The 25,000-nt window shown below is 47.2% G+C and overlaps 1 protein-coding gene across 1 annotated transcript in view; it reads right to left on the bottom strand.

Moving 5' to 3' along the window:
- The window catches only part of cdkal1 (CDK5 regulatory subunit associated protein 1-like 1), a 220,015-nt gene that overhangs the window by 34,568 nt on the left and 160,447 nt on the right, over positions 1-25,000 (bottom strand). The window contains 1 exon segment of the mRNA XM_060065377.1: positions 21,031-21,093. Within this exon segment, the coding sequence (XP_059921360.1) occupies positions 21,031-21,093 (63 nt within the window).

The following is a 25,000-nucleotide window of genomic DNA, read 5'->3' as shown; positions in this document are numbered from 1 at the left end:
CACAAAACTAACCCTAACCAGCGACACTCTGTGGTCAGTGAAAAAAAACTATTAACTTGTGCCAAATAGATATTTTAGGAACAATTAACAAATATTAACAATTGGTTAAGTAATGACTAGTTTGCTATTTATTATGGCACCTTATTATAAAGTATTACCACAAAAAGTTAGTATAGAAATATATCGATTTATATTCGCCCCTTATACCTCTGGGAATGCCGACATTAACCCTGGTTTTAATTGCCGTCAGAACGAAGCAAGTTCATTTCCGACATTGCGTTGGGCTCCAAGAACAAGTCTACCGTCGTGATGGAGATACAGGAGCACGCTTGCTTAACGTCCCACCCACACACCAAACAACAAAGGCTTTAACCCCTGCTACACAGGAAACCTCAGAGCAAACAAATCCATACATTGCAACCTATTAAGCCAAGGCAACGTTGGTGAAAATAGTTACGGCGTTGAAAAAAAAAAAAAGAACTCAAACGCCGTGGGGCCTGTGTGGAACCAGTTGAGCTGCAAAATCACGAGTTCAAGGGATAGAAGCTCAAAAGTGCCTGTCTCTATGCACCAGCCCGGGGTGCACACCTCAATCGTGGCAGAAACCTCCATGGCTTATCTGAGGGTTGAGTCGAAGACTTAAAGCTATAGAAGTGTCACCCAATGTCAAAGAACCATTTAATACCTATCATTGAGCGCCAATCATGGACCATGCTGTACGACGGTGTGCTCGCTCTACCCCTCTCTCCCTCTTTGCCTCTCTCTGGCCAAGTATGCCAGTATTCAACAGAGAACAACAACAGCCACCAGGCGGGGCTGGCTTGGCTGTAGGTTGAAGTGGCGCAGTGATGGACTGTGAAGTACTCTGATGACGTCTTTCGTGGACACGGGGGGGGGGGGGGGCTAACAACCAAGAACCAAGGCCTCGGAGTCTAAAGTGGAACTTTAAGCAAATACATTTTTTATTTTTGCTTTCAGGGTTTGAAATGATCCGAGGGGAGAAAAAAACAAGGTATTGCGGCGTACTAAGGCCACTCTAGTCGGGAGATGTACGCGTCAGGACACTATAGCAACAGAGTAAGAGCTGGGAGAAAGAGGCCCCCATAGAAAATACATACAGTGCACATATTTGTCCAAACACAAGAAAAATAATGCTGCCTTCTACAGTGGCGAAAGAAAAAAGCCCAAGATCGGCCATGAAAAAAGAGAAAAACTCTTGGATGTGGAATGCCGGGTAGCCTTGGGCTCCAGCTTGTCCAGCGAGGAGGAGGAGGAGGAGGATGAAAAGCAGCAGACCGCGAGGGTCGCAAACCGCTGACTGAGTCGCTGGCACACACATATACGTTAAAGGTCTCGGCGGAGGCGTCTGGAAGAGAGGCCCCTGTGAACCGCCGTGCTTCCTATAGGGAGGAGCGGGGAGGTGTCAGCAGTAAGGGGAAGGCAGTGGCAGCGCTGAACACTGAGAGCCGCCCCGAGGCAAGGCTCACACACCGCCGACGTGCTGCGGTGCCACACTGAGCACACATCGGGGTCGGGAAAGCGCTGACGCTCGGGATTCTGAGTCTGCGTGAAAAGGTCACAATCCATAGCGATTGCGAAGGCCCCTCGCGATTTGTAAGTCCCCGTAGGCATATTGAGGGGTGTCGTTGGACAGAATGATATGCATGATGAAGTACAGCGAGGCCCTCTTCCCGAAAGGCACTGTGGCTCTTTTTTGCTTTTGGGTTCAGCGAGATGTATGGATGGATGCTCCATCGCCTTCTCTGCTCCTTTAAAAACAGACGGAAGCAGAACCGCCGAGAAACTTTGGAAAACAAAAATATACAGATAAAAAAGTACTACATTGGTCAATTGTAGTGTACCAATCACTCAACTTATAAATGCCATGTGTGTGTGGTTCGGTGTTAGTTTATGGGTTAACTTTTTACTTGAGTTAAAGCCTGAACGAAGCAACGCGGATTACTCTGAATTTTGGTAAATCCACAGAAAACGAACTTTCGAGAGAATAAGAGTGGGTTGCAGGATTCAGGCAAAAGCAGTGGACATTATAGAGACTACAGCATGAACCTTTTGTGTCACCCATGACCCAAACGGGGCACAAACGAGCACAGACAGGGAGAAAGAGAGTCAGACAAATGCGCCATGGCGGCTTGTTGTGGCCTGCGGTTTCCCAGAAAAGCTGTGACACACAAATCACCAGGCCAGCGGGCACTTCGTATGGACCCCATTGCAGGCTCTACGCGATGCATACGTACATACATCCTCTCGTATAGATCTGTATGAAACTACCGTGGCGGCGAGAAGGAGCAACAAATGCAAACCGGCTGCTGTGGTAATACTCTGGAGAGACAGTGAGGGTCCCATAGCACTTGTGCTGGTAATCTGAAGCTGACATCAGGCGGGGGGGTCCTGACTGCCCAGACAGGGTCCTGGGCAGTCTGGAGCACATTGATTTGACAAGCAAAGTCCGATCGGTTGATGCAGATTTGAACAAATCTCAATCTTAAATGTAGAGCGTCTATATTTGACTCCGGTGTAAAATCTCGAGGTCAATATTTAAGGTTGGCTTTCGAGACGAAGTTTGATTGCACACCATCATCGCACCCGTTTTTTTCCACCTCGATAATATTCCAATATTTTTAAATGGCGGGGCGAGGAAAGCCTTTGAGTGACCAAATTGGCAGTCGTATCGACGGATGAAAAACATGATGTCATTCCGCATGACGCCCCTCCCCCTCCACCAATCAAAGCCCTTTATTTTCCCCAATCACCATTTGCCTCGAGAACCAATCATCCATCAGATGGAAAGGAACTTCATTATCTGTATTTATCTTGTTCTCCCCCCTATCCCTCCTACCTTTCCCATCCGGTTTTCTCCTTTGGCTTTGTGAGCCAAGAGGCAAAAAGAGAAAAAGGGGGCAAAAAAAAGAGAAATAAGTTCAATAGGAGGGTAAAGAAGAAAAAATCAAGCACAAAGTCAAAGCACTTCCCTGACGTGTCTGCGCCATGGCGAGCCAGTCTATAAATGGTGGATGTTTCGTAAAGGAGAACACATTAGCACTGGGAAGACATGAATGATTGATTCGGGCGGGGGGGGGGGGGGGGGGGGGGGGGCTCGGGTTCGGGGTTCGGACTAAGCCCAGGAGGGTGGCGGAGGACAGGGCGCACGCACGTGCAACCACGTGCACCCTCGCACCAACACACCCCGGCGTCATAATGACTATTAATCACCAGAGAGCAGGTAGTAATCAAACACAGATTCAAGGGGCTAGTCTGCCAGAGTACAGCTGCACCGCCATTCAAAGTGGCACCGTGTGATAAGAGAGATCGACCACTAGAGACACACAGAGAGAGAGTTAGAAGGAGTGAGAGAGAGAAGAGAGAGAGAGAGAGAGAGAGAGAGAGAGAGAGAGAAAGAGAGAGAGAGAGAGAGAGAGAAAGAGAGAGAGAGGGAGAGAGAGATATCCAGGAAGGGAAGGAGAGACAGAGAGACAGAGAGAGAGAGAGAGAGAGAGAGAGAGAGAGAGAGAGAGAACGAGAGATCCAGGGAGAGAACAAGAGAGAGAGAGAGAGAGAGAGAGAGAGAGAGAGAGAGAGAGAGTCGAACAGGTCAAGACAAGAGAAGCCGGGAGCACCCTCTCTCTCTGTGTCTTTGCCATGGGTTCAGCCTGTTGGCTTCAAAGGGAGCGAAACAAGGCGAGCTTAAGCCCAACTTCAATGTCCACCTTTATGTAACACGCTGGCAGGCCTGTTTGTGTAATCTGGTTGTACCTTCCCCATTTAAAAACCAAGGGCAGATCACAACCGCTGTGTGCGTGCGTGACTGTGTGCCTCAATGTGTGCGTGCATGAGTGTGCGTGAGTGAGAGATTCCATGTGTTTATGGGTCTGTCTGCCAACATCTAATTGACTGATCCCCAGTCTGTACCCGCTTTGTGACTGGATGAGTGCGTGGGTGTGTACTTTATCACTATGTGTACGGAGTTGTGTGCCATGTGTGTGAGTGTGTGTCACTGTGTGCATCCTCGCGGGCGGAGTGGCCAGGCTCCTGGCACACTAAACCGGAGCTGGCCCTGATTGTGGACTAATAGCAGAAATGCAAATGAGGGGCTGATACAAATGACTGCAACATCGTTTGAATATTCATAACACCCCTGTGCGTCTGTGTGTGTGTGTGTGTGTGTGTGTGTATGTGTGTGTGCGTGTGTTTGTGTGTGTCTGAGCTTCAGCATGCAGCTGCTATGCATTTCGGAGGTCATGGATTTTCCTGGAATCTGTATCTTTTTATGCATTCTGTGAGTGTGCGTGTGGCTGCCTCATTGTCGGATTGATTCTGCATACATTCAACTCCTGATCTGCTGTCTAAACAGACTGGGGTTAGAGGGCCTCGCACAACTGCGTGTGTGTGCGTGAGTGTTGGCAGCATATGTGTTTCTTTTTTGTGAGACTGATGACTCTGGATGCAATTTGAATTGTTTGTATATACGTGTATGTATATGTGTTTACATGTATGTGTGTGTGTGTAAATTAGGTTGATGTTTTGTGTTTGTCTGAATGTGTACACAATCTAGGAATTGACCTGTTTGTGTGTGTGTGTGTGTGTGTGTGTGTGTGTGTGTGTGTGTGTGTGTGTGTATTTGTGTATATGTTTGTAAATGTGTGTGTAAGTGTGTGTGCGTGCTCATGTGTGGCAGACGCTCTATCAGTGGCACATGGCTTTGCGGGAGTTTTTTAAATAAGCTCTGTGTGTCTGCTGTGCATAAAGCGTCCACTTGCGTGTGCGTGTGAGCGTGTGTGTGCATGTGTGTGCGTTTGTGCCTATGATTGGCCAAATAGCCCGCTAATGCTTGAGTATAACTTGAATGTCCCCCTAAATTAGCCTCTCTGCATTCAGCACCTCGGAGAATCGTGCACGTGCGCTCACGTCTTTGTTGGGTACGGGAGGCACAACTCATTGGTACCCAAAGCAGAGCTCCGCAGAGTGGAGGCCTCATTAAAGCACAGAGACACACACACACAGACACACACACACACGCAAGCAGGCTAGAACACACACACGCACGCACACACACCCATGCAAACAGGCTAAAACAGGCGCGCACACACGCACACAGACACACAAAAACACACCCACAATACGCAGGCAGGCAGACACGCAGGGACAAAATATTGATGTAGCAACTGCCAACTGATCATCCGATTCATCATGTCAACATAATCACGTCTATATATGAGTAGCATAATTACTGCTGTGGTTACTGTACAACACAACGTTTTTACTAAAAACATATTTTCTTTCATAGATTTTGTGTTATCATGAACAACGCTCAGACGGTATATTCTCACGGATTAACAACACCTTGAAATGAAAGTTTGCACACACACACACACACACACACACACACACACACACACACACACACAAACCCACACACACAACCCAGACACACACACCCCCCCAATAGGTCTGACCACAAGTCTTACCTGCTTAGCCCGGGAGACGCCTCTGGTTACAGTGAGGGCTAAACATGAGGCCCTATATAAACTGTACCCGTTCATAACGGCTACGTATTCAGAACCAGTGATGTCTCCAAAAGCTGCGAGTTAACGCAACAACAAGCGCGACACTGACCTTGGTGCCTCCATTTCCCCCCAACCAAAACTCTCTCTTGCTTCTGAAATCTATATATGGCCACTGCAGAAGGACATATCAACTGACACATTAGCCTCTAACACATTAGGGCCTATAAACAATTCCACGTCTGTCCCCCCCCCCCCCCCACCACCAAAAGCCTTCAGCCATTCTGTGTGGTTGTTCACACTAATTCACTGCGGTCGGGGCTGGGGGGAAGAGGCAGTTAGCCGTACGCATCTCCAAAAAAAAAAAAAAGAATTAAGTCCTTCCAACATTCGTCTACATAAACCAACCGACGTCCCACACGCGAGCCCGGAGCACAGTTTACGTCCGTCGCTCGCACGTTCGTGCGACCCCCCCCCCCCCCCCCCCCCTCTGACAAAGGTTGTTTACTCCCGGTACGGTACGCCGGGCACATAAACACACCGGTGTCCTCGATAAACGTCCGCTGGCACACCCTCCGCTGGCCCGCAAAGCGCTCTTTACAAGGGCATTAAGGCATCAGGGCCCATTGTCATCAAGTGGTCCGTGCGGGGGACCGGCGCGCGCTCTAACGCTCCCTGCTAGCGCTGTGAGCCGGGGCCCGCAGGATCCTGGCCCACATTGAGGCCCCTGTGGGGTCATTTCATTAGCAGGTAGAGCAGAACGCCGTTACACGCACGGCATGAGGATAGCTGAAGGAAGGCACGCGCAAGGGGACGCATTTACACATGCCCACACGCACTATATATACATGCTGTATATACATATATATATAATATAAAATGGATTTATATACATATATATATATATATATATATATATATGTGTTTTTGTACCAGGCGTACCGTATCGGGAGTAAACAACCTTTATATATATATATATATATATATATATATATATATATACATATAGGATGACTGAAAGAAGACAGGCGCGAGGGGACATATTAACACATGCCAACATACCAATAAATCTATATAAAATAGATTTATAGTTCATAAATATATATATATATTAGTGGTGGGCCGTTATCGGCTGCGTTAACGCAAAACTTTTATCGCGCGATAAAAAAAATATCGCCGTTAATCTATTTTCAAACACTTCCTTGTTCGGACCCATCACGTGACTGAACTAACCAATCAGAAGCTAGAATTTAGATTGAGGTAAACGTGAGGGAATCAGAGAGGCAGATTCAACAGAATATCCTGACTGTGTTAAATATGTAAACATGTAAATATGTAAGTAATAATTGTGTAACATAAATATGTAAATGATTAACTGACTAAACATTGCAAGTACATTTCTATCAAATTAACTCGAATATAAATTATATTAATTAAATGTATTCTACAACTTTCAAATATTTAACTTCTAAACCTTATGGATTATTACACGGCTCTTCTCAATGCTGTAGACTGCTCCATTCACTTGCATGGACACTTCACAACTTCCGGCGGTGAATTATATTTGATAATTATATTTGATAATTCACCGTTGCCAAGTATAATTGACAGTTGTCAAGGTAAACGAAAGGATTTTTTGCCGTTTGCCATTTTAATCTAGATTAATCTAGATTAAAAAAATGTAACTATGCCCACCACTATATATATATATATATATATATATATATATATATAATGTCATATGTGTATATGCATGTGTTCCATTTTCAATGACACACATTCTACACGTCTAGGGAAACAAGACGAAAGAACACTATTTTCACCAAACATTCCATGCGCATTTCAATCACAGTGGGAGTTCAACATCTGAAAGATCGTCCCTTTCCTTGGAATAAAGTGGCAATCTCGAAGACCTCCACGTGCGTAATCGCTGTAGAGTCGCTAGCTATCGCCGAAGTAGGTTCATCAACGGCACCAACAGTGTATTTGTGTTCCACGAGCCGAGGGTCAGACCGTGGGCAGTGTTTACCCTTGAAACCTCCGCCCTGTGGCCCACGTCGGATGCGACAGGAGCAGCCTATAGCCCACACTGTACTGACTCAGAGGCCCACGCTCCTCCAGCTACAGCGGGCTTGATGTCACTACACGTGTTGTCTTGGTAAAACCTAGCTCGAAACAATCTGATTAACATCTATACATAGACACACACACACATACATGTCGTCGTCCCCCGTCCCCCCCACACACACACACATACACTCCCCCAGCATCAAAGTGCAGTAGCTGGAACCAACTAAATGCCATCATGGACCCGAAGCCATACATTTACGTACAGGCACACAGTGAGCTTCACCACACACACACACACACACATACACACACACGTCTCATATGATTAAACAAGAAATTGCTCCAGCCGCATACAGGACTTTACAAACACGCAGACCCAAAGATATGTATTTATAACGAGCACACAAACACACACGCACACAAACACACACACAGGCAATATCATAGTAGGGCTGCAGGGACATTTTGACTTAATTTGTTGGAGCTGCAGTTCCTGGGAGAAGCCAGCCCTGCAGGCAGAGGCATGGTTCTGACACCAGAACGAAGCGGGGGTGGGCTGCTCTCAGTCTCATGCCCACCTCGTACCTCCATGCCTGTCCATCATTACCCCTGGTTGCTCGGCCAGACCTTCCATTTCTATATTATTTACACAAAACACAAAAGGGAAATACGCTTTGCTTTGCACAAAAAAGGGAGGTGAGCTGTACTTTCTCTTCTGGGCAAGTGGCAGCGCCCTTTACAATACATGCGAGAGGCGTAACGCACTGTAAGGTTCTATGCACATTTTTTTTTTTACTCTTAGGTCATGGCAAACCTCCTTTTGACTGTAGTAGTGTAGAGACAGACAATTTGGCACGTATTGCTTTAAGGGTAGGATACGCTCCCTTTGGAAATGTATGCGTGTGTGTCTGTTCAAGAGGAAGTACACACACAGAGAGAGAGACAGACAGACAGACAGACAGACAGACAGACAGACAGACAGACAGACAGACAGACAGAGCACGCGAGAGTGAAATAAAGAAAAAACAGAGAAAGCCAAAGACAAACCCAAAAAATTAAACATTTGAAGTGGGTGCGTGGGCCTCGGGCTCCTCTCCTCGAGAACATTATACATGCGAAATATGTAAATTCCACTAAACGGTAATGCTAATGGGCTAAGAGCAGGTCCCGGGGTTTGGCGGTGTGCGCCGCGGCTCCCATGACAACTCTGGGGTACAGTGGTGAGGTGCCGGAGAGCAGCTGCACTCAATCAACCGCTTGATTAGCTCATTGTGAACCTTCGTCAATCAGGGAGGAAGGGCCCCGAGTTGACCTGGGAGAAATCTTACAGTGAACACGGCTATCGGCGCGTTATTAATAACGAAAACTATTTTTTAGGTGACAACCTTATAAAGTGATGTAATCCCGGACACCTGACGCAAGCCTAATGTCAAGACGCTCACCTGTACACCATTCACGCTAGCGTTTTGTCTTCACGGGGGAACGACAACCGTGGACCAAAGAGAGGGAGAGAATAGAATACACATTAAATAAAAGGCACAGAATTAAACACTGGATTAGTTTTCATTTTTTCGAATGCGATTTACAATCCGGCTTGTTTGACTTGTCTCGACTTCAAACGATCAAAGGGTGGCCGGGACAAGTCTGGACTGCAGCACGGCGATGTGTCTTCAAAGAGAGCATGACATGACACACAAAAGGTAGAGAGAAGAGAGAAGGGGAGCACGCAAAGAGCAGGTGTAGGAAACATAGAGAAAAGAAGGAGAGGAGGGAGGAGAGAAAGAAAGAGTATATGGGGCAGATGACGAGAGGGAGGGAGCGGGAGGGGAGAGGGGGAAGGGGGGAGAGAGAGAGCGAGAGAGAGAGAGAGGTAGAAAGAGAGAGAGAGAGAGAGACAGAAAGAGACAAACAGAGAGAGAGAGAGAGAGAGAGAGGTAGAAAGAGAGAGAGAGACAGAAAGAGACAAAGAGAGAGAGAGAGAGAGAGAGAGAGAGAGAGAGAGAGAGAGACAAACAGAGAAAGAGAGAGATAGAGAGAGGTGTACAGTAAGTGACAGTTGAAAAGAAGAAGGCAGCAGACGCGCTTGCAGTGGGAACAGCGCGCTGGAGAGACTGAATAGAGGGAAGAAACGAAAGGGGAGGAAAGATAATGAAGTAAAGGAGAGAGAGAGAGAGAGAGAGAGAGAGATAATGATAGAGGAAGAACGGCCGAGGTATAAGGTGCTCATTTGTACTGTCATTCTCGTCTAGTTTGCCGTAATTCAAGATTTACAGGCTCCAGGGGGAGGTAGAGGAGAAGAAGGAGGAGGAAGAGGAAGAGGACAGGACAATAAAAGGGAGCGGGAATCAAAAAAGGAACATGAGGCCCAAAGCAAATGGGTTTGCTCGGACAGACGCAAAATAATCGTGATGAATTTTCATGTCCAAAGTAGACTTGAGAAAGTCTTGGAGGAATATAGCCCTGCTACCTTCCCACTCCGTGTGCTTCACTCCGTTCAAAGGAAATGATGCCATTTAGTTTATGTGTGACGCAACAAATGACAACCGAAATTTGCTCTGTGTGCGCGTTGGGCTTAAGAGCGCGGATCTGTCCACTCACACATTCTGCACATCTTATGTCGTTTAAAAAAAGCACACAGTATTTAAATTACAGTTGGTGCGGATTGAACCGTGATAGGCTTCAGTGAGGAATAATCTCCCATTTTCGCCATACAGTGGAATTAAATAGGATTGACAACTGTGCCGGCATCACTGTAATGTACAGTTACATTTATTCTACAACCGATGCTGACAAATAAGCAGAAGAACATTTCTGAGTGAAGGGAAACCGCTCAAATATCCCGTCCTTCTCAAGTCGTCAAATGGCCGATTCAGTGGGATTAATCCGAGCACTTTGACGAGCAGCTAGTCTCTCAAGACTGAGTTTGCCCTTAGCTGCTACCCTTCACTGGCGCAAGCGTGAAAACGCAGACACACACACACACACGCACACTAACAACGGCTGTTAATTACAGCTATTTATTAGTCCAAACAGCCAATTAACAGTGCTTCACCAAAATACGCAAACAAACTAATCTATACACACCACATTGTTAGGGTTGTGTGTGTGTGTGTGTGGGGTGGGGGGGGGACTTCGGAGCAGATTATGAGGACAAATTAACAGCCAAAGAGATGGGATGTGAATGGGGTGTCTGTGTTATTGTGTTCCTTTTACCTACAGACAATTGTGCGTTCTCTAATGAGGTAACAACAACACAAAGAAGAGGAAAAATCAAAATCTTTTGTTTTAATTTTTTTACTTTAACAGTCTCCGAAAAAAGAAATAACACAGAAAAAATAAAACCCGTGTCCCTCTCCCCCCCGAACCTCGGTAGTTCCCTTTGTCCTGATCCTGTCCCTGGCATCCCGGGCCAGACGTTGAGTAATGGCTTGGTGGTCGCACGTATCAAGGAGCGCGCGGGCTAACGGCAGGCAGACGGCGCTAGCCGAATACGACGCGTCCTTGAAGCGGCTGAAAGAGCTCCATTGTTACCTTAGAAACGGCAAACAATGGCTACAACTGATTAAAAAAAATAGTTATAAAATAAATAAATAAATGACTTGAAAGCCGGGGCGACTTGAAACGTCGCCGAATGCTTTCCGTCGAACTCAAAGTTGACGACACAAACAACGTTCGGCCAACTTGTGCTCCAGCAAATTCTTCATAATAGAACAATATTATTGTTTTTTCGATATGCACGCGTGTCTTTGTGGGATTTGCGTGTGGCTCCCTGTTCGTTGTGTGTTAAAACACCAACTGCCAGTTGAGCGTAAAAAACACACGACTAGACAACTGCTTGCTTCCAAACCTTTAAGTAAAGCTAAAAGTTAACAACAACTATATTTGGCTCTTATAGCCGGCCTCCGCAGATTCAGAAAGAACAAAGATACTTAGTCTGCAGGCGCACACATGTGCACACACACCAGTTTGACAGTTAATGTATCACTTTTTCTCCCCTGCTGTGTCCCAGTTTCCCGTCGTCGGCCGTAATGAGAAGGAAGGCGTCTACAGTGGAGATCCCACAACATTTGGCCCTATACACACTGCTCGTTTACTGGTCCAGCGTGTGCAGCTTTGGGGTAGGGAGGGGTTGTGGGGGTATCTCTTAAAGAGTGTGTGTGTGTGTGTGTGTGTGTGTGTGTGTGTGTGTGTGCTCTCCAAAAACGAAATGTGGAGGCACTGTATTTCTCCAATTTATTTTGGGTGTGTGTATGTGATGGAAAGTACGTGCAAGGGGTTGTGCATACATGTGTGTGTGCGTATGTGTGTGTGCAGTTGTACATGATTAACTGTGTGTGTGTGTGTGTGTGTATGGCTGCATGTTCACGTACATTTGTGTATATGTGTATGGGCCTGCATGCATGTGTGTTAAGTGCCTGTGTGTGTGTGTGTGTGGCCGGGGCTTGTGTGAGTGCCTGTGTGTGTGTCTGCCTTTTTGTGTATGTTTGTGTGTGTGAATGCCTGTGTGTGTGTGGGTGTGCCTATGTGTGTGTGTGTGTGTGTGTGTGTGTGTGTGTGTGTGCGAGTGCCTGCGCGTAGGTGTGAGTGTGTGAGTTCCTGTGTGTGCCTGCGTTTGTGTGTGCCTGTGTATGTGTGTACCTTTGAGGTGTGTATGTGTGCATGAGTTCCCGTGTGTATGTATGCCTGTGTTTGTGTAAGTGTATGTGTGTGCCTTTGAGTGTGTATGTGCGCATGAGTTCCTGTGTTTGTGTGTGTCTGTGTGACAGCGTGGTTAGCGAGGTGCGTTGAGTGCCCGGTTGGTAGGCAGATGTGCGGGGATAACGCGGATCGATGTTATTAACCCCAGGTTGGGTCCGCAGTTCGACGAGCGAGTGATGAATGGCACCCCGACAAAGGGCCCAACAGAACAACAACGGGCCTTTTTATTTTTCCCTCGCTCGCTCGCACATACACACACACACACACACACACACAGTGTCTCAGGTTTCTGCCTTGCCAAAAAAACGCAAAGGGGGGACAAAAAAAAGAGAGGGAGAGAGAAAGAGAGGTAGAGATAGAAAGACAGAGAGAGAGACGAAGAGAGAGAGAGAGAGAGAGAGAGAGAGAGAGAGAGAGAGAGAGAGAGAGAGAGAGACAGACGGAGACAGATAACAAAAACCATTGAACAGCTGAATTCCGTCGACATGGCGTTTTGTTCTCCTACGACGCTCAGAGTAAAATAATTCACCTGATCGAAGAGTGGGTAAAAGGCAGAGATTTAAACCGGCGTTAACATTTGTATTTACTGCCTGTGATAAGCTCTTTACAGCTTGTTGAATGAGCAGTTACAGCTGTTAACAATGGTTTGTGGCGGGGGGGGGGGGGGGGGCGGACGACGACTACGTATCCATCACGGCACAGGGAATTAATCCTACCAAGATTGGTGGAAGGTGTCTCTCAAGGTAGGTATACATGTATGCGTGTGTGTGTCTGTCTGTGCGTGTGTGTCTGGGTGGGGATGCTTGAGCTTGTGGTAGTGCGATAAGATGCATCTGTTGGTGGGAGGGGGTGTGTGGTGGGGGGGGGGGGGGGATTGTGTTTAAGGGGGAGTTAAAAAATGTAAAACCACAACCCTGAGCCGCCTCACCGAGGCAGCCCCATACGTCTTAAAGGTCTCTCTCTCCATTATCTCGCTGGCTGTTTATCTTTGTTGTGCATGTGGTCGCCTGATTCCTCTGTGTTTATGTGTGTGTGTCTGTGTGTGTGTGTGTGTGTGTGTGTGTGTGTGTGTGTGTGTGTGTGTGTGTGTGTGTGTGTGTGTGTGTGTGTGTGTGTGTGTGTTTCTTGGTCTGTGTGTGTGGTTGCGTTTGCGCATGGGTGAGCACGTGCGTGTTATCAGAGTCTGCGAGGGTTAATGGAGGCGATAGGAAGAGGGGATCTGGAAACCCTAAAAAGATTAAGACACATTCAAATCCCGCCAACACAATAGTTGTCGTCTCCTGAAGAACACAATTAAAGTGTCACCACGGGGATCTTTCCCCTAAACCTACGGAAGTAAACACAGTGTTGCTGATTCAATTAATTTACAAAAAACAACAAACAAAAAAGGGCACGGTTTCAGCTAATCCATAACAGCCAGATGATGAATATGATCGTTGCTGTCAAAACAGCCAGAGCCACACAGCAATCATGAGGATAGCTCAAGCATTGTGGCCTGAATAGAACAATCGGTCATTTCATTGTTTAATTTTGCTTTATTTGTCCTTGACTTGGAAAGACAAAATAAAATAAAAATCACAAGCGACAGGGGCTTTAGAGAGATCTTAGCCAGAAGAAGAGGAAGAGAGATAATGAGAGAGAGAGAAGGAGAGGGAGAGAGAGAAATAATAAGAGTAAACACCAACAGGCATCCTCCAATTCCATCCAGCCATTACCACGAGCTTTCATTGCTAGTGGAAAATGAAATACCATCCAAACCAATCTATGATCACCCACACGCATGTGTGCGTATGTGTGTGCACGTGTATGCATGTATACTCCCACCTAAATTAGCTTTTCGTGAAGTGCAAGTGTATACTCTCGTGTGCGCACATGTCTTCGAGAGTGTGTGTGTGTGTGTGTGTGTGCACGTACTCCTCTTTGAGAGAGTGTGCGTGTGTGCATGGGGACGGCTGAATAAGAAAAGCATTCACACTACCCTATGAAAGAGCATCTAACAATAAGTGCCCAATTACCCAAGTCCCCATAATGCAGGCCTCCATTCAGGTAGCGGTTAGACGCGGGGCGGATGAAAGGCACCAGAGGCCGTGGGGGGGGGGCCCTGCTGTCACAGCTCAAGGCTACTCTCTGTCTGTCCGTCCGCAACGCTCGGCCATTCAGTGCCTTTACAGACGCCATTGTTAATGCCCGATAGTTTGTTCGGCACGAACCACAAGCATCGCTGGAGGCACCGAGAGCGCAGGGGCGCGGCGGAACGGGAACCAAGGCTTTGTTTAGATCTGGATGTGTGTGTCTCTCAGCAGGGGGGGCGGGGGGGGGGGGGAGCTCGGCGTCTCTGATGGCGGTCGCCTTTTCCCTTTCATCTCGATGCGGGTTGAGGTGTGTGGATATGATATTCTTTCCTTGGCGATATCTCATTGGGTGCCTTCTACCCCCTTTAAATACGCTTTAATTCGAACGTGTCCTCCTTGATGTTATTCGTCAAGATTATGTGTGTATGTCTGTGTGGAAAATTGACGTGTACCGAAAACACACAGTTTCAGAAATTGAGGACATGATTGCGAACAAAGAACGGACACTTACACACGTGACTTTGCACGTGTGTACGTGTGTACTATTGTATCATACCAATGACATACTGTTCGTCATTCACAAACCTTTCTTAAAGCAATTGGCCTTTCAGTGGCCGCGCGTTGCCAGACGGACAAAATGTCAGTGACTGGCTCCTATACAGTGCAATGACGGATGCACTGGAACATATAGGACTACAACCAAAGGGCAGCGCCCCCAGTGTCTCCCCATATTAGCCACAATTAGCCTATGCAACGAGCGCGGCACAGATACATCAAAGTGTTGAACAGCCTATGCTTGTGATACGCGAGTAATGACCGGGCGTCACTGCGGGACATGTACGGCTTCATTAGGGGCCCGGCTGATCATAAGCGGACGGGGGCTTTTGACCTCGCCGTGCCGCGTCGCAAGGACGGAACGCTTTAATGCCGCGCCACAGGGTTCGTCGGTACGTGCGTCCGACACAACTCTTGCTGCGGTCGTACGGACGATGCAGTAGCGCAGCGCAAGGGGGGACATGGGTCTGCCTCGACTCACGAAGTGACTCATAGCCTACGTCGACAGGGCTTAGTTAGAGCACGGTTGAAGGGAACAAGTGAGCTTAGAGGTGTTTGTTTTAAAAAAGTGTGTGCGTTTGAGTGCGTCCGTTGTGTTTTTTTTCTGCGTGTGATGTGGTTGAAGTCCTTGATGGATATAGTTGGCTGATTGCTAGCGTGCATAAATGCCTTCTAGTGGTTTGGGTTGTCTTCAAATGTATGTACACGCAATTTATGTAATCATTTATATAGATTTTTGAGTTCTCTGCAGGGCCTGTAACCTTGGTTGTGAGTCAGGCTAATGTGCATTGCCGGATTCGGAAGCTTTTCACTTAAAATTTGAAAAAAGGATGTATCTGAATAACATTTGTCAACGGCTTGTTATGCATTCATGTTCAGGGGGTTCAGGGAAGGCCGGAACGGGTCGCGAGGGTTCAAACCCATCCGCTGTCGAGAGAGAACGCACCAGGGCGAGTTGCTGTCTGGCCTTGTGACGACGATAGGTACTGCGGGGTCAACCAAAAGGACACCACTGGCTTTGAGTAAGTCAGAGGTACGGAGGCCAGGAAGGATGCTCAGTCAACTAAAAGGAAGGTTTATTCCTAACTTAGTGAATGGACTTCCTTCAACGGATATCCTGTGCCAGAATCTGGCAGACAATAGTTATACAGAAAAGAGTGAATGAGACAGAAAAGTATATTTTTGGCATTATCAGAGACACACAAGGGAACAAAATAGCTTGAACGTGTGTGTGTGTGTGTGTGTGTGTGTGTGTGTGTGTGTGTGTGTGTGTCTGCACATGCATTTCGTTTGACAATTCATATTTATTGATTTCATGTTTCTCCAGAATTTCATTTGTGTCTAGAGTTTCCAGGGCGACAAGCCTGGAACTCATGTCGTATTGTATTACATTGCACATCTCGCAAGTAAGCAAACACACACACACAGACACACACACACACACACAAAGCATATCTAATCCATCCTTGCAGGAGGTCGCTTTAAAGGAGAAATGCAGCAGGTAAGTGTGTAACAGCAGAGACCAAGACAGAGACGTGGATGCATTAGGAAACATCGCAGATACAGTCCTTTTATGTGAGCCCCCCTCCCCCCTCCAACTAGATGACATCTTTAAGTGTGTGTCCGGGGACGCAAGTAGTGATTAGGTTTCCATTCAGAGCAGAGTCTGTAGTAATTAGGAAGGCTAGCAGTGATTCAGCTCTGGCAATTATCCACACAATGCTAAGTGGAACGCACCAATAGAACAAATTCATTTCCTTACTTGCTCTCCCTCTCTATGGTTTCTCCCCCTCACATATAAAGACACACACACACACACGCACACACACACCTGCTCTGTGGTAAATACTGACCATCAAGGTAAGCATCGAGCAAACGTATTCACGTTAGTTAGTGTTTTACTTGCATGGTGATTCCTGTTGACCCGAGGCCACTCCAAATTCAACTCTTTTCGAATTGCATGCAGAATATACCAATATGCCGTCCTTGATTTCCCTACTTTTGCAAAACAATAAGGACGTATTTTTGAGTAGAGAGACCAACCATTTCTCCTCCCGAAAGGGAGAGCTGAGAGAAAAACGGTTAAGCAGAGGAAAGAAAACATATTATTTTTCCTTCTAAATGGAGTGGAAGGGGAAAAAAAGCTAAATGTCACACAGAATTTATCTTTTAAAGCAAACAATCCTTACAATCTTTACAACTCTCTTTGGCTCTCTCTGCCACTCGGTCTCATCGGGGAGGAGTCGTACACCCACCCACCCCAACCAACACCCCAAGGCCACAAATAGTCTGTTAATTAAGGGAAAATGAGAGGGTGAGCTGTCTGTAACGACAGAGGTAAATGTCAAGTGAGAGAGAGGCAAAAGGTTACCTTCTAGAAACACTGTAAACGAGAGCTAACCGGGAAAAAAAATCATCACAATGTAGAAAAATTAAAGTCATGAGGACACACTAACAAAATATTACCTTGGTTAATTGTCTGCTGTACGAAAAACAATACGAGCCACGGCATTTGTGGCGGGGAGTGTGGAAATGCTAAGGCATTAATTAATGCTTTGTTTCCCTCTCTTTCGGATGGCTAACTTGTACAGGAATTATTAAAGGGGGAGTGGAAAGTTTGCACAGACTAATGATGTGTTTGTTTCTGCTTGTTGCGCCTTACCCATTAGCCACCTGGACATGGGAGCTGTGAGAGGCCGGAGAGGAGCCTTGGGCCTCGTTCATGACCACACACACACACACACACACACACACACACACACACACACACACACACACACACGGTACAAGTACAGGTACAGGTGCAGGTGCAATTCAGCAGAAAGGTCTTCTGAGAGCACATAAGAAATATTAACCAAAAGATAGCAATAAGAATCGACCGAAACACACGAGACAGAAAGAATAAGAAGGGAAATGTTTGAGTGGTATTTTACCATTGTCACACACGCGCGCACACACACACACACAAACACACACACACACACACTCTAACTTTCGGGACAATCCTCACTTTCAAGGACGCGGCGGCCGCCAACGAGGCCGGAACATCAGGTCGCCGCGACGACCAGCAGACCCGGTTCAGAGCGGGTTCAAGCCGAGTTCAGCCCCTGACCAGCTGGCGTACATCGGGTCAAGTGCATCGAGAGGGGCTGGGTCCTAGACCGGCATGGGTCCTAGAAGGCATTGACCTCGCACATTACCCCTGAGAGACGCCAGCGTCGTATAGATCTGGTGGTCAAACAAAATTACCCTTCCTTATCTAATTAGGACGTCCCTGATACATTCAGAAATATGATATTAAAATCCTGGAAGGGAATCTGCGACCAGCAGATGAATAAAACAATAAGCTCAATACATGATTTCTACTTTGCATCAGAAACTACATTGCAGGTATGTTTACCTTAAATGTAGACAATTTGTAATGTGATTTGTAATTGGCGCATATGTGTGTGTCTGTGTGTCCGAGTGTGTGTCTGTGTGTGTCCGTCGCGTGGCCTTAGCCCCAGACCGAGTGACCTGCCAGCTTTCTGTCTGTTGGTCTGTTCAGCGCTGATGGATGGTGCAGCCTGGGCACCATCTGGCTATAGGATGCTTCACATTTATCATCCCAAACACAACACACACACAAATATATATATAAATATACAGATTATATTGTACGGCTCAGGGACGAAAATACAAGGAGGGCGATTTTTTTTTCTTCTAACTCCCCCACATCTCACTATCTGTGAAATGAGGCGCCTGCGCCTAGGGGCCCGGGCCCGTACAACAACAATTAGCTCATTTGCATGTGTTGTTTCTGTTGGACGGTAGCCTGGAGCAAAGAACCAATGAGGCTGCCTCGCCAAGGATTGCCAAACCCAAGCGTCTCCAGACTCAGCGCTTCATTAATGCCTTTTTTCTCTACCCCCCCCCCCCCCCCCCCCCTATCCCCCTACATGTCCATATTAGGATTAGTACTAGCAGTAAATGCCTGGAAAACACTGGCGTTTCCAATTTCTTCTTCCGTCTGGAGCCAACTTGTCTCCGGTCCAACGACACATTATAATGGCATTGCGCGTCCTGGTAAACACTGGGGCAGTGAACAGTCCCTCGCAGACACTCACCCCTGCACATCAAAAATATATTATTTAATTGTTGTAAAAACCGCCCCCATTATGAACAACAAACAATTCAACCGATTCTTTTTTGTTTCGTCATTATTCATCGGATTTAAGGGCCGACCAAGAGAAAGACTAGCCTGTTAACATTTCATTTCAATAATTAACCTTTCAGTTTGCTATTATGCATTCGTAATTATTCCATTGTGATAACTTAGACTGAATTTACCCTTAATGTTTTAGGAAGGGAAGGGGTGTGTGAATGTATTTTTAATAAGTCTTGATGCTTCGCAGTCGGCAAAGTTCTCCTCCTTGACAAGTAGGACAATTGCACACACGTCAAGTGCCAAAACAATGTTACAGCAGTCACAACAGCGATGAAACAGTGTATAATGTACCGGTGTATTCATATTCTCAAGCCTTCCTTCCTGCCGTCGCTTCTCCCTCGCATCATTTCATTGGTTGCATGATGTCAGCCCGGTGACAGCAATTATAACTCCTGGATGATTTTTATTTTTCTGTTTATTGAGATTGGGGGGAGGGGGGGGGGGATAGGGATGGGAGCTCCTAGCTCGAGAACCAGCGGCACACGTTAAAGACAAACAAATAAAAGTCAAGACGAGAAAGGGGAGAGAGGGCAGTGGAAAAAGGGATGACTCTGCATCCCTTGGTTAGTCAAGACGACTCCTGGGGGAATCTCACGAGCAAGGCATGCTCTCCACAGCTAACCATCTGATTTGGATGCTAATGTACTATAAACTGCTACCTCCCATCTCGACAACACAGTCGGCGCAGTGTGCGACATGTGTGTGTGTGTGTGTGTGTGTGTGTGCGCGCACGTTTGTGTGTCGGTGTGTTTTTTGGGGGTATGTGTGAGAGGCCGCGGGTTGAATACCCTGCCAAAGTGAAAACGTGCACTCGCTCCTATTCTTTTAATTACCGCCGGCGCATTGCGCTGGAGGAGAGGACAACACGGGACGAACGCACGCGGCAGGCTGGAGAGGTAGAGGTAGAGAGGGGGGGGGGGGGGAAGGTCACCAGTATTAAAGCAACTCAGGAATATATATGGGACTGTTCATCACAGTGTCTTTGACAGCTGTGATCAACACTTTGATGAAGCTATCTATACACGGATGTTAGCCGTGGATGATGTTCAATTCGCGTGAACCTTGTTGGCTTCCGAAGGTACTTCTGAATTTAGTCGGAAGTACATTAATATAGTGACATTTATAGATATGTATTTTTACATATGTATAATTACAATTTATAGCAGTGTTTAAATGTGCGATGCGTGTATGCATGTTGGATTGTGAATTAGCAGCAAGGGTCGTTTCTTATTTGTAGGATACATATCATGCATGGCCAGTCCTAAGTCATTCATCTTTGTTTTTAGTTAAATCCCACAGTCCCCTCGCACAAACACACACAGACAGTGTGTGTTATCGTAGAAGCGTGAATGTCGAAACATTTGTGGACCAAAATCTGTTGCCAACCACTCCTACAAACATGCCTAAATGAACCGTCACAATAAAAAATAATAATAGAGAAAAAAGCACAGCCACACAACAGTCGACACTATGTCGAGCAGTGTCCCATCTCAAGGGGAAAACACACACTCCACAGCTATAGAACACGCACACACACACACACACACAGGCGCAGAGCCCGGTAATCATGGACTCAAAGGGAAAGGGCAGATAAAAAAGAAAGGCTGTGGGTAAAGCCCACAAAAAAAAGATCCCTTAAGTTAATGTTTGAGAAAAAATGAAAAGGGGGGAAAATGCTGACACGATGGCACTTCCAATGTGCCAGCTTCTCAGCCTTGGAGCGGGGAGAGCAGTAGACTGATACGAGATGATAGAGTAGCAGACACCTATTAGGAGAGGTGTGTGTGTGTGTGTGTGTGTGTGTGTGTGTGTGTGTGTGTGTGTGTGTGTGTGTGTGTGTGTGTGTGTGTGTGTGTGTGTGTGTGTGTGTGTGTGTGTGTGTGTGTGTGTGTGTGTGCGCGCCTCCTACCTTATGGTCGTACGGGTTGTAGGAGTGGAAGAGTTGAGACAGCTCCTTAGTCCTTTGCTTTTTCTGTAAGCACAAAAACAACCGACATTAACAACAACCAGAATAACAAGTCGTGAGCTTACATTGACCATTTGATGCGTACAAAATGCCTGCTAAAGCGCAGCCACTTAGGCCTGTATCCCATCTGTATGGGAACAGATTCGAGCTGTCACATATGCTAAAGTGATGGACAACAGGGATCCCTAATTTCCCCCTAATTATGTTATTAAGTTACGTTACACATCAGAAACCGTGAAATCCATTGCAATCTCATGTCAATCCAGTCAGCCGATTAACTGGGTTGAGAAATCTCCCCTCTTCGAACCACACCCCAACAATGAGACTTTTCCAAACCTTTCGAAACCAAGAGCTTAACAGCTGGATTTTAATAATTAAAACGGTGTAATACATAACACTGAACTGAAACTTGTGATTTTTTTTGTTTTTGGGAACGATTGAAGAAAACGACCTAGCAAGGCCAGTTTGTATACAGTTTGTATGTTTTTGTGCTTACATACAAACTGCCAGGGCAGTTTGTATGTGCTTACTTGTGTTAGACTAAACACAGATAGAGCTATGGGTCCTTCTAAAGCCTCGTTTGGAATATAACTGATTTCAATGAATCACCTTCTGCCCAATTTCAGAACACGCCTACAAAATGAGATGGGGTTGAGTTGAACAAAAATCATCAGTTTCACATCTGGACATAATGTCAACCATTAAACTGGATGATTTAGCAAACTGGCAAAAAAATCCTTTAAGTAGATGAAATGAATAAAAGCTGTCACCAATCTGTTTTCACTAATAGAAGTTAAACAGAAGGATATGTATGACTGTGTTTAACGTAATTTTTCCAGAAAGTCAATGATGTTCACCTCTTGCTTGCTTACAGTATTTATGAATAGGATTCTGAAATGTGATTTTATTATGCATGGCTATTAGGCTAATGCACACACACACACAAGTAAATTGCCACAGGTAAAGATTTATTCATCCAATTAATGACATCTCTTTACCATAACAGTCTCAGTCTCTAACCAAGGAATTAATATTTTTACACATAGCCACATTAAACCGCTTTAATGGCATCACATATAGGACTTATAAGGTCAATTTAACCAAAAGGGAAAGGACAAAAGATCCCCAATGGTCGAGAAACAGTTCCTACAGTATTAGAGCACCTAATCAGTGGAACTTGGCATTAAGGGAGTGAGAGACGCATACATTGCCAGCCCTATGGAGAAATTAATAGAGGAAGAGTTGTGCTTCCAATTCCATCTTTATAACCCCCTTCTCAGCTCTGGTGCTAACCTTGCGCGTTGCTTTTCTTTTTCTACCCCTCGTCTTCTCCTTCTTTCCCCCCCCCATGCGTAATGAGATGCAAAATGCCACAGACAGAATGTTTGATGTGTGGCTGTCGTTAATGAAATCAGTTCCACGGGGGCGGGAGCACTTACAAAAGACGGCTAATTAGCCCACTGATTGGGCCTTGTCTGGCCGAAGGGGGCAAGGCAAGGGCGGGGTGAGGGGGGTAAGACAGGGTGGGGGGGGGGCAGGGTAGTTATACGCCAGCGCGCCTCCTATATTCCGGCCGGCACAGATGCAAGGGTTGGTGCCCTCCTCAGGCTACCTCTGTGTGTGGAGGATAGGCCGCCTGCATGTGCAGGGCCCCCTATTATCACATGCAGGCATCGGCGTCATTATGGTGGAGGGCTTAGCGGGCCCCGGGGCCAGGCTTCTGCAGTCAAGGGGCTGAGGTGTGAGGGGGGGGGAGGAAGACGTGTGATGGGAGTAGAGGGAGGAGGAGGAAAGGTGGAGGGTAGGAGTTGGGGGAGGAGGAGGGGGAGGAGAGGGAGCAGGGGGAGGAGGTGGTGGTGGAGGAGGAGTTGGGAGGGGGGGGGGAGGGGAAGAGGGAGGAGGAGGAGGAGCAGGGGGAGGAGGAGGTGGTGGAGGAGGAGTTGGGGGGGGAGGGGGAGGAGGTAGGGGAAGAGGGAGGAGGAGCAGGGGGAGGAGGAGGTGGTGGAGGAGGAGGTAGGGGAGGAGTTGGGGGAGGACGAGGGGGAGGAGGAGGAGCAGGGGGAGGTGGTGGTGGAGGAGGAGTTGGGGGGGAGGGGGGGAGGACTGAGGGGAGCAGAGGGAGGAGTAGCAGCAGGGGGAGAAGGAGGGGGAGGAGGGGGAGGAGGTGATGCACAGAGGGAGGAGGAGGAGGAGTAGGAAATGAGGTGGAGGAGGAGTCGGGGGAGGAGGAGGTGGTGGAGGAGGAGGGGGAGGAGGAGGAGGAGGGGGAGGAGGAGGGGGAGGAGGAGGTGGTGGAGGAGGAGGTGGTGGAGGAGGAGGTGGTGGAGGAGGTGGTGGTGGAGGAGGTGGAGTTGGGGGGAGGAGGAGGGGGAGGAGGAGGGTGAGGAGGAGGAGGGGTTGCCAAGTTGGTGAAACACAAGGCAATGGCAGGTGGTTAAATATTATTTATCCCCTTTGATTGGTTACGGGTCGACGTCAAACGAACGCGATGACATATCGCGCCGCCTGGTTTCCCGGTCTAAATCCAGACAGGAAAGGTCCAGTAATAGATCAAATTGTACCGTGTGAAACAAGCGAGCGGGCAATAAAGAAATAGACAAGCAGAAAACGTGAAATTACCATCTCATTAAATACTGGGGACCTCGGATTGTTTACAATGGGATTTCGAAATGGTAATAGTTAATAATATTGTGCAAAATCTGTAATTATAATTTTAAAAAAAATCTCCACGAACCAGTCTGGCCTTGCCTGTGAGCAGTACATGCGTGTGCGTGCGTGTGCGCGCTTGCGTGTGCATGTATAAAGTGGTGGTTCTATCCAGGCACACAAGGCTATGAACCTGGTGTAGAGAAGGTACCATCCGCTGTAACAGTAGGGGAAGCAGCGAACGCTGTGTTCCTCTGGTTTCCCTCTAGTCTCTTGTTTAGAGCAAGGGGGGGGGGGGGGGGGGGGGGTGGGGGGGACAAGAGAGGCGAGCAATGTGGGGGGAAGAGTGGGAAAAAACAGGGGAGAGGGCAGAGGGGAAGAGAGAGAAGGCTGGAGGGCGTGGGCAGGCAGAGGCGATGGGGGCATATTGGAAACAAGAAAGGAATTTTAGGGAGGAAAAGAGGGCAAAGCGAGGTGATGAGAAAAGAGAGGCAAAAGCACACACATGTTAGCCTGGCTCCGCCCGCCTAAGTACTTCCGCTCAATTTGAATTTCCCGTCAGTACTAGGTCTGGACCTGCTGTATTGTAATTTGGTTTTCTGGTCGCCGCCTCAGCGGCGCCCAATCAGCGAACAGAGGGCGTGTCTGAGAACAATGACGATAAAGTCCTGCGCCAGTTTGAGTTGTTGTTGTAGGTCGGTAGTTGATTTACAATGTGCAATTTTTCCCTGATAAATTTAATTCGACGAACAAAACCTGCAGCTGTCGTTGACGGACATTTTCGTGCAGACGCGCAAGGTGTTTGGTTTGTGTACAACCTGCGCGTGATTCCCGGCGCATGACATTACGTCACAACCAAACGTTAGCGATTGGTTATGGCAGATCCAGAGTGGCATTGGGCAGATCCAATCATTTTAAACTTCAACAGACAACCGCCTTCTCAAGTGAGTTAACGTTTGTCAATTGATTAGGTCCAGACTCTCTGTACAAATGAAAATGAAGTGAAGTACGAGAGTCTGGTAGAACCAGGTGCTAACACATGTGTGCTTTTGCCTCTCTTTTCTCATCACCTCTCTTTTCCCCCCCACACATGGAGAAAAGAGGGGGCGACGTTGCAGGAAAACAAGGAGATACAGTGATGAAATGCAAAGCAGTGGATTGGGGGATGAATGAAAGAGAGAGGGAAAGCGAAGAGTGGGCTAAAGGGGTTGTTGTGCTCCCCTTGTGCCCCCATCCGCCAGAGAGCAGCACGCTGCACTCCTCCACT

This window comes from Gadus macrocephalus, chromosome 11 (genome assembly GCF_031168955.1).
Source record: "Gadus macrocephalus chromosome 11, ASM3116895v1".
NCBI lineage: Eukaryota > Metazoa > Chordata > Actinopteri > Gadiformes > Gadidae > Gadus > Gadus macrocephalus.
Note: the sequence above shows the minus strand (reverse complement) of the source record. Positions and strands in the feature narration are given on the sequence as shown.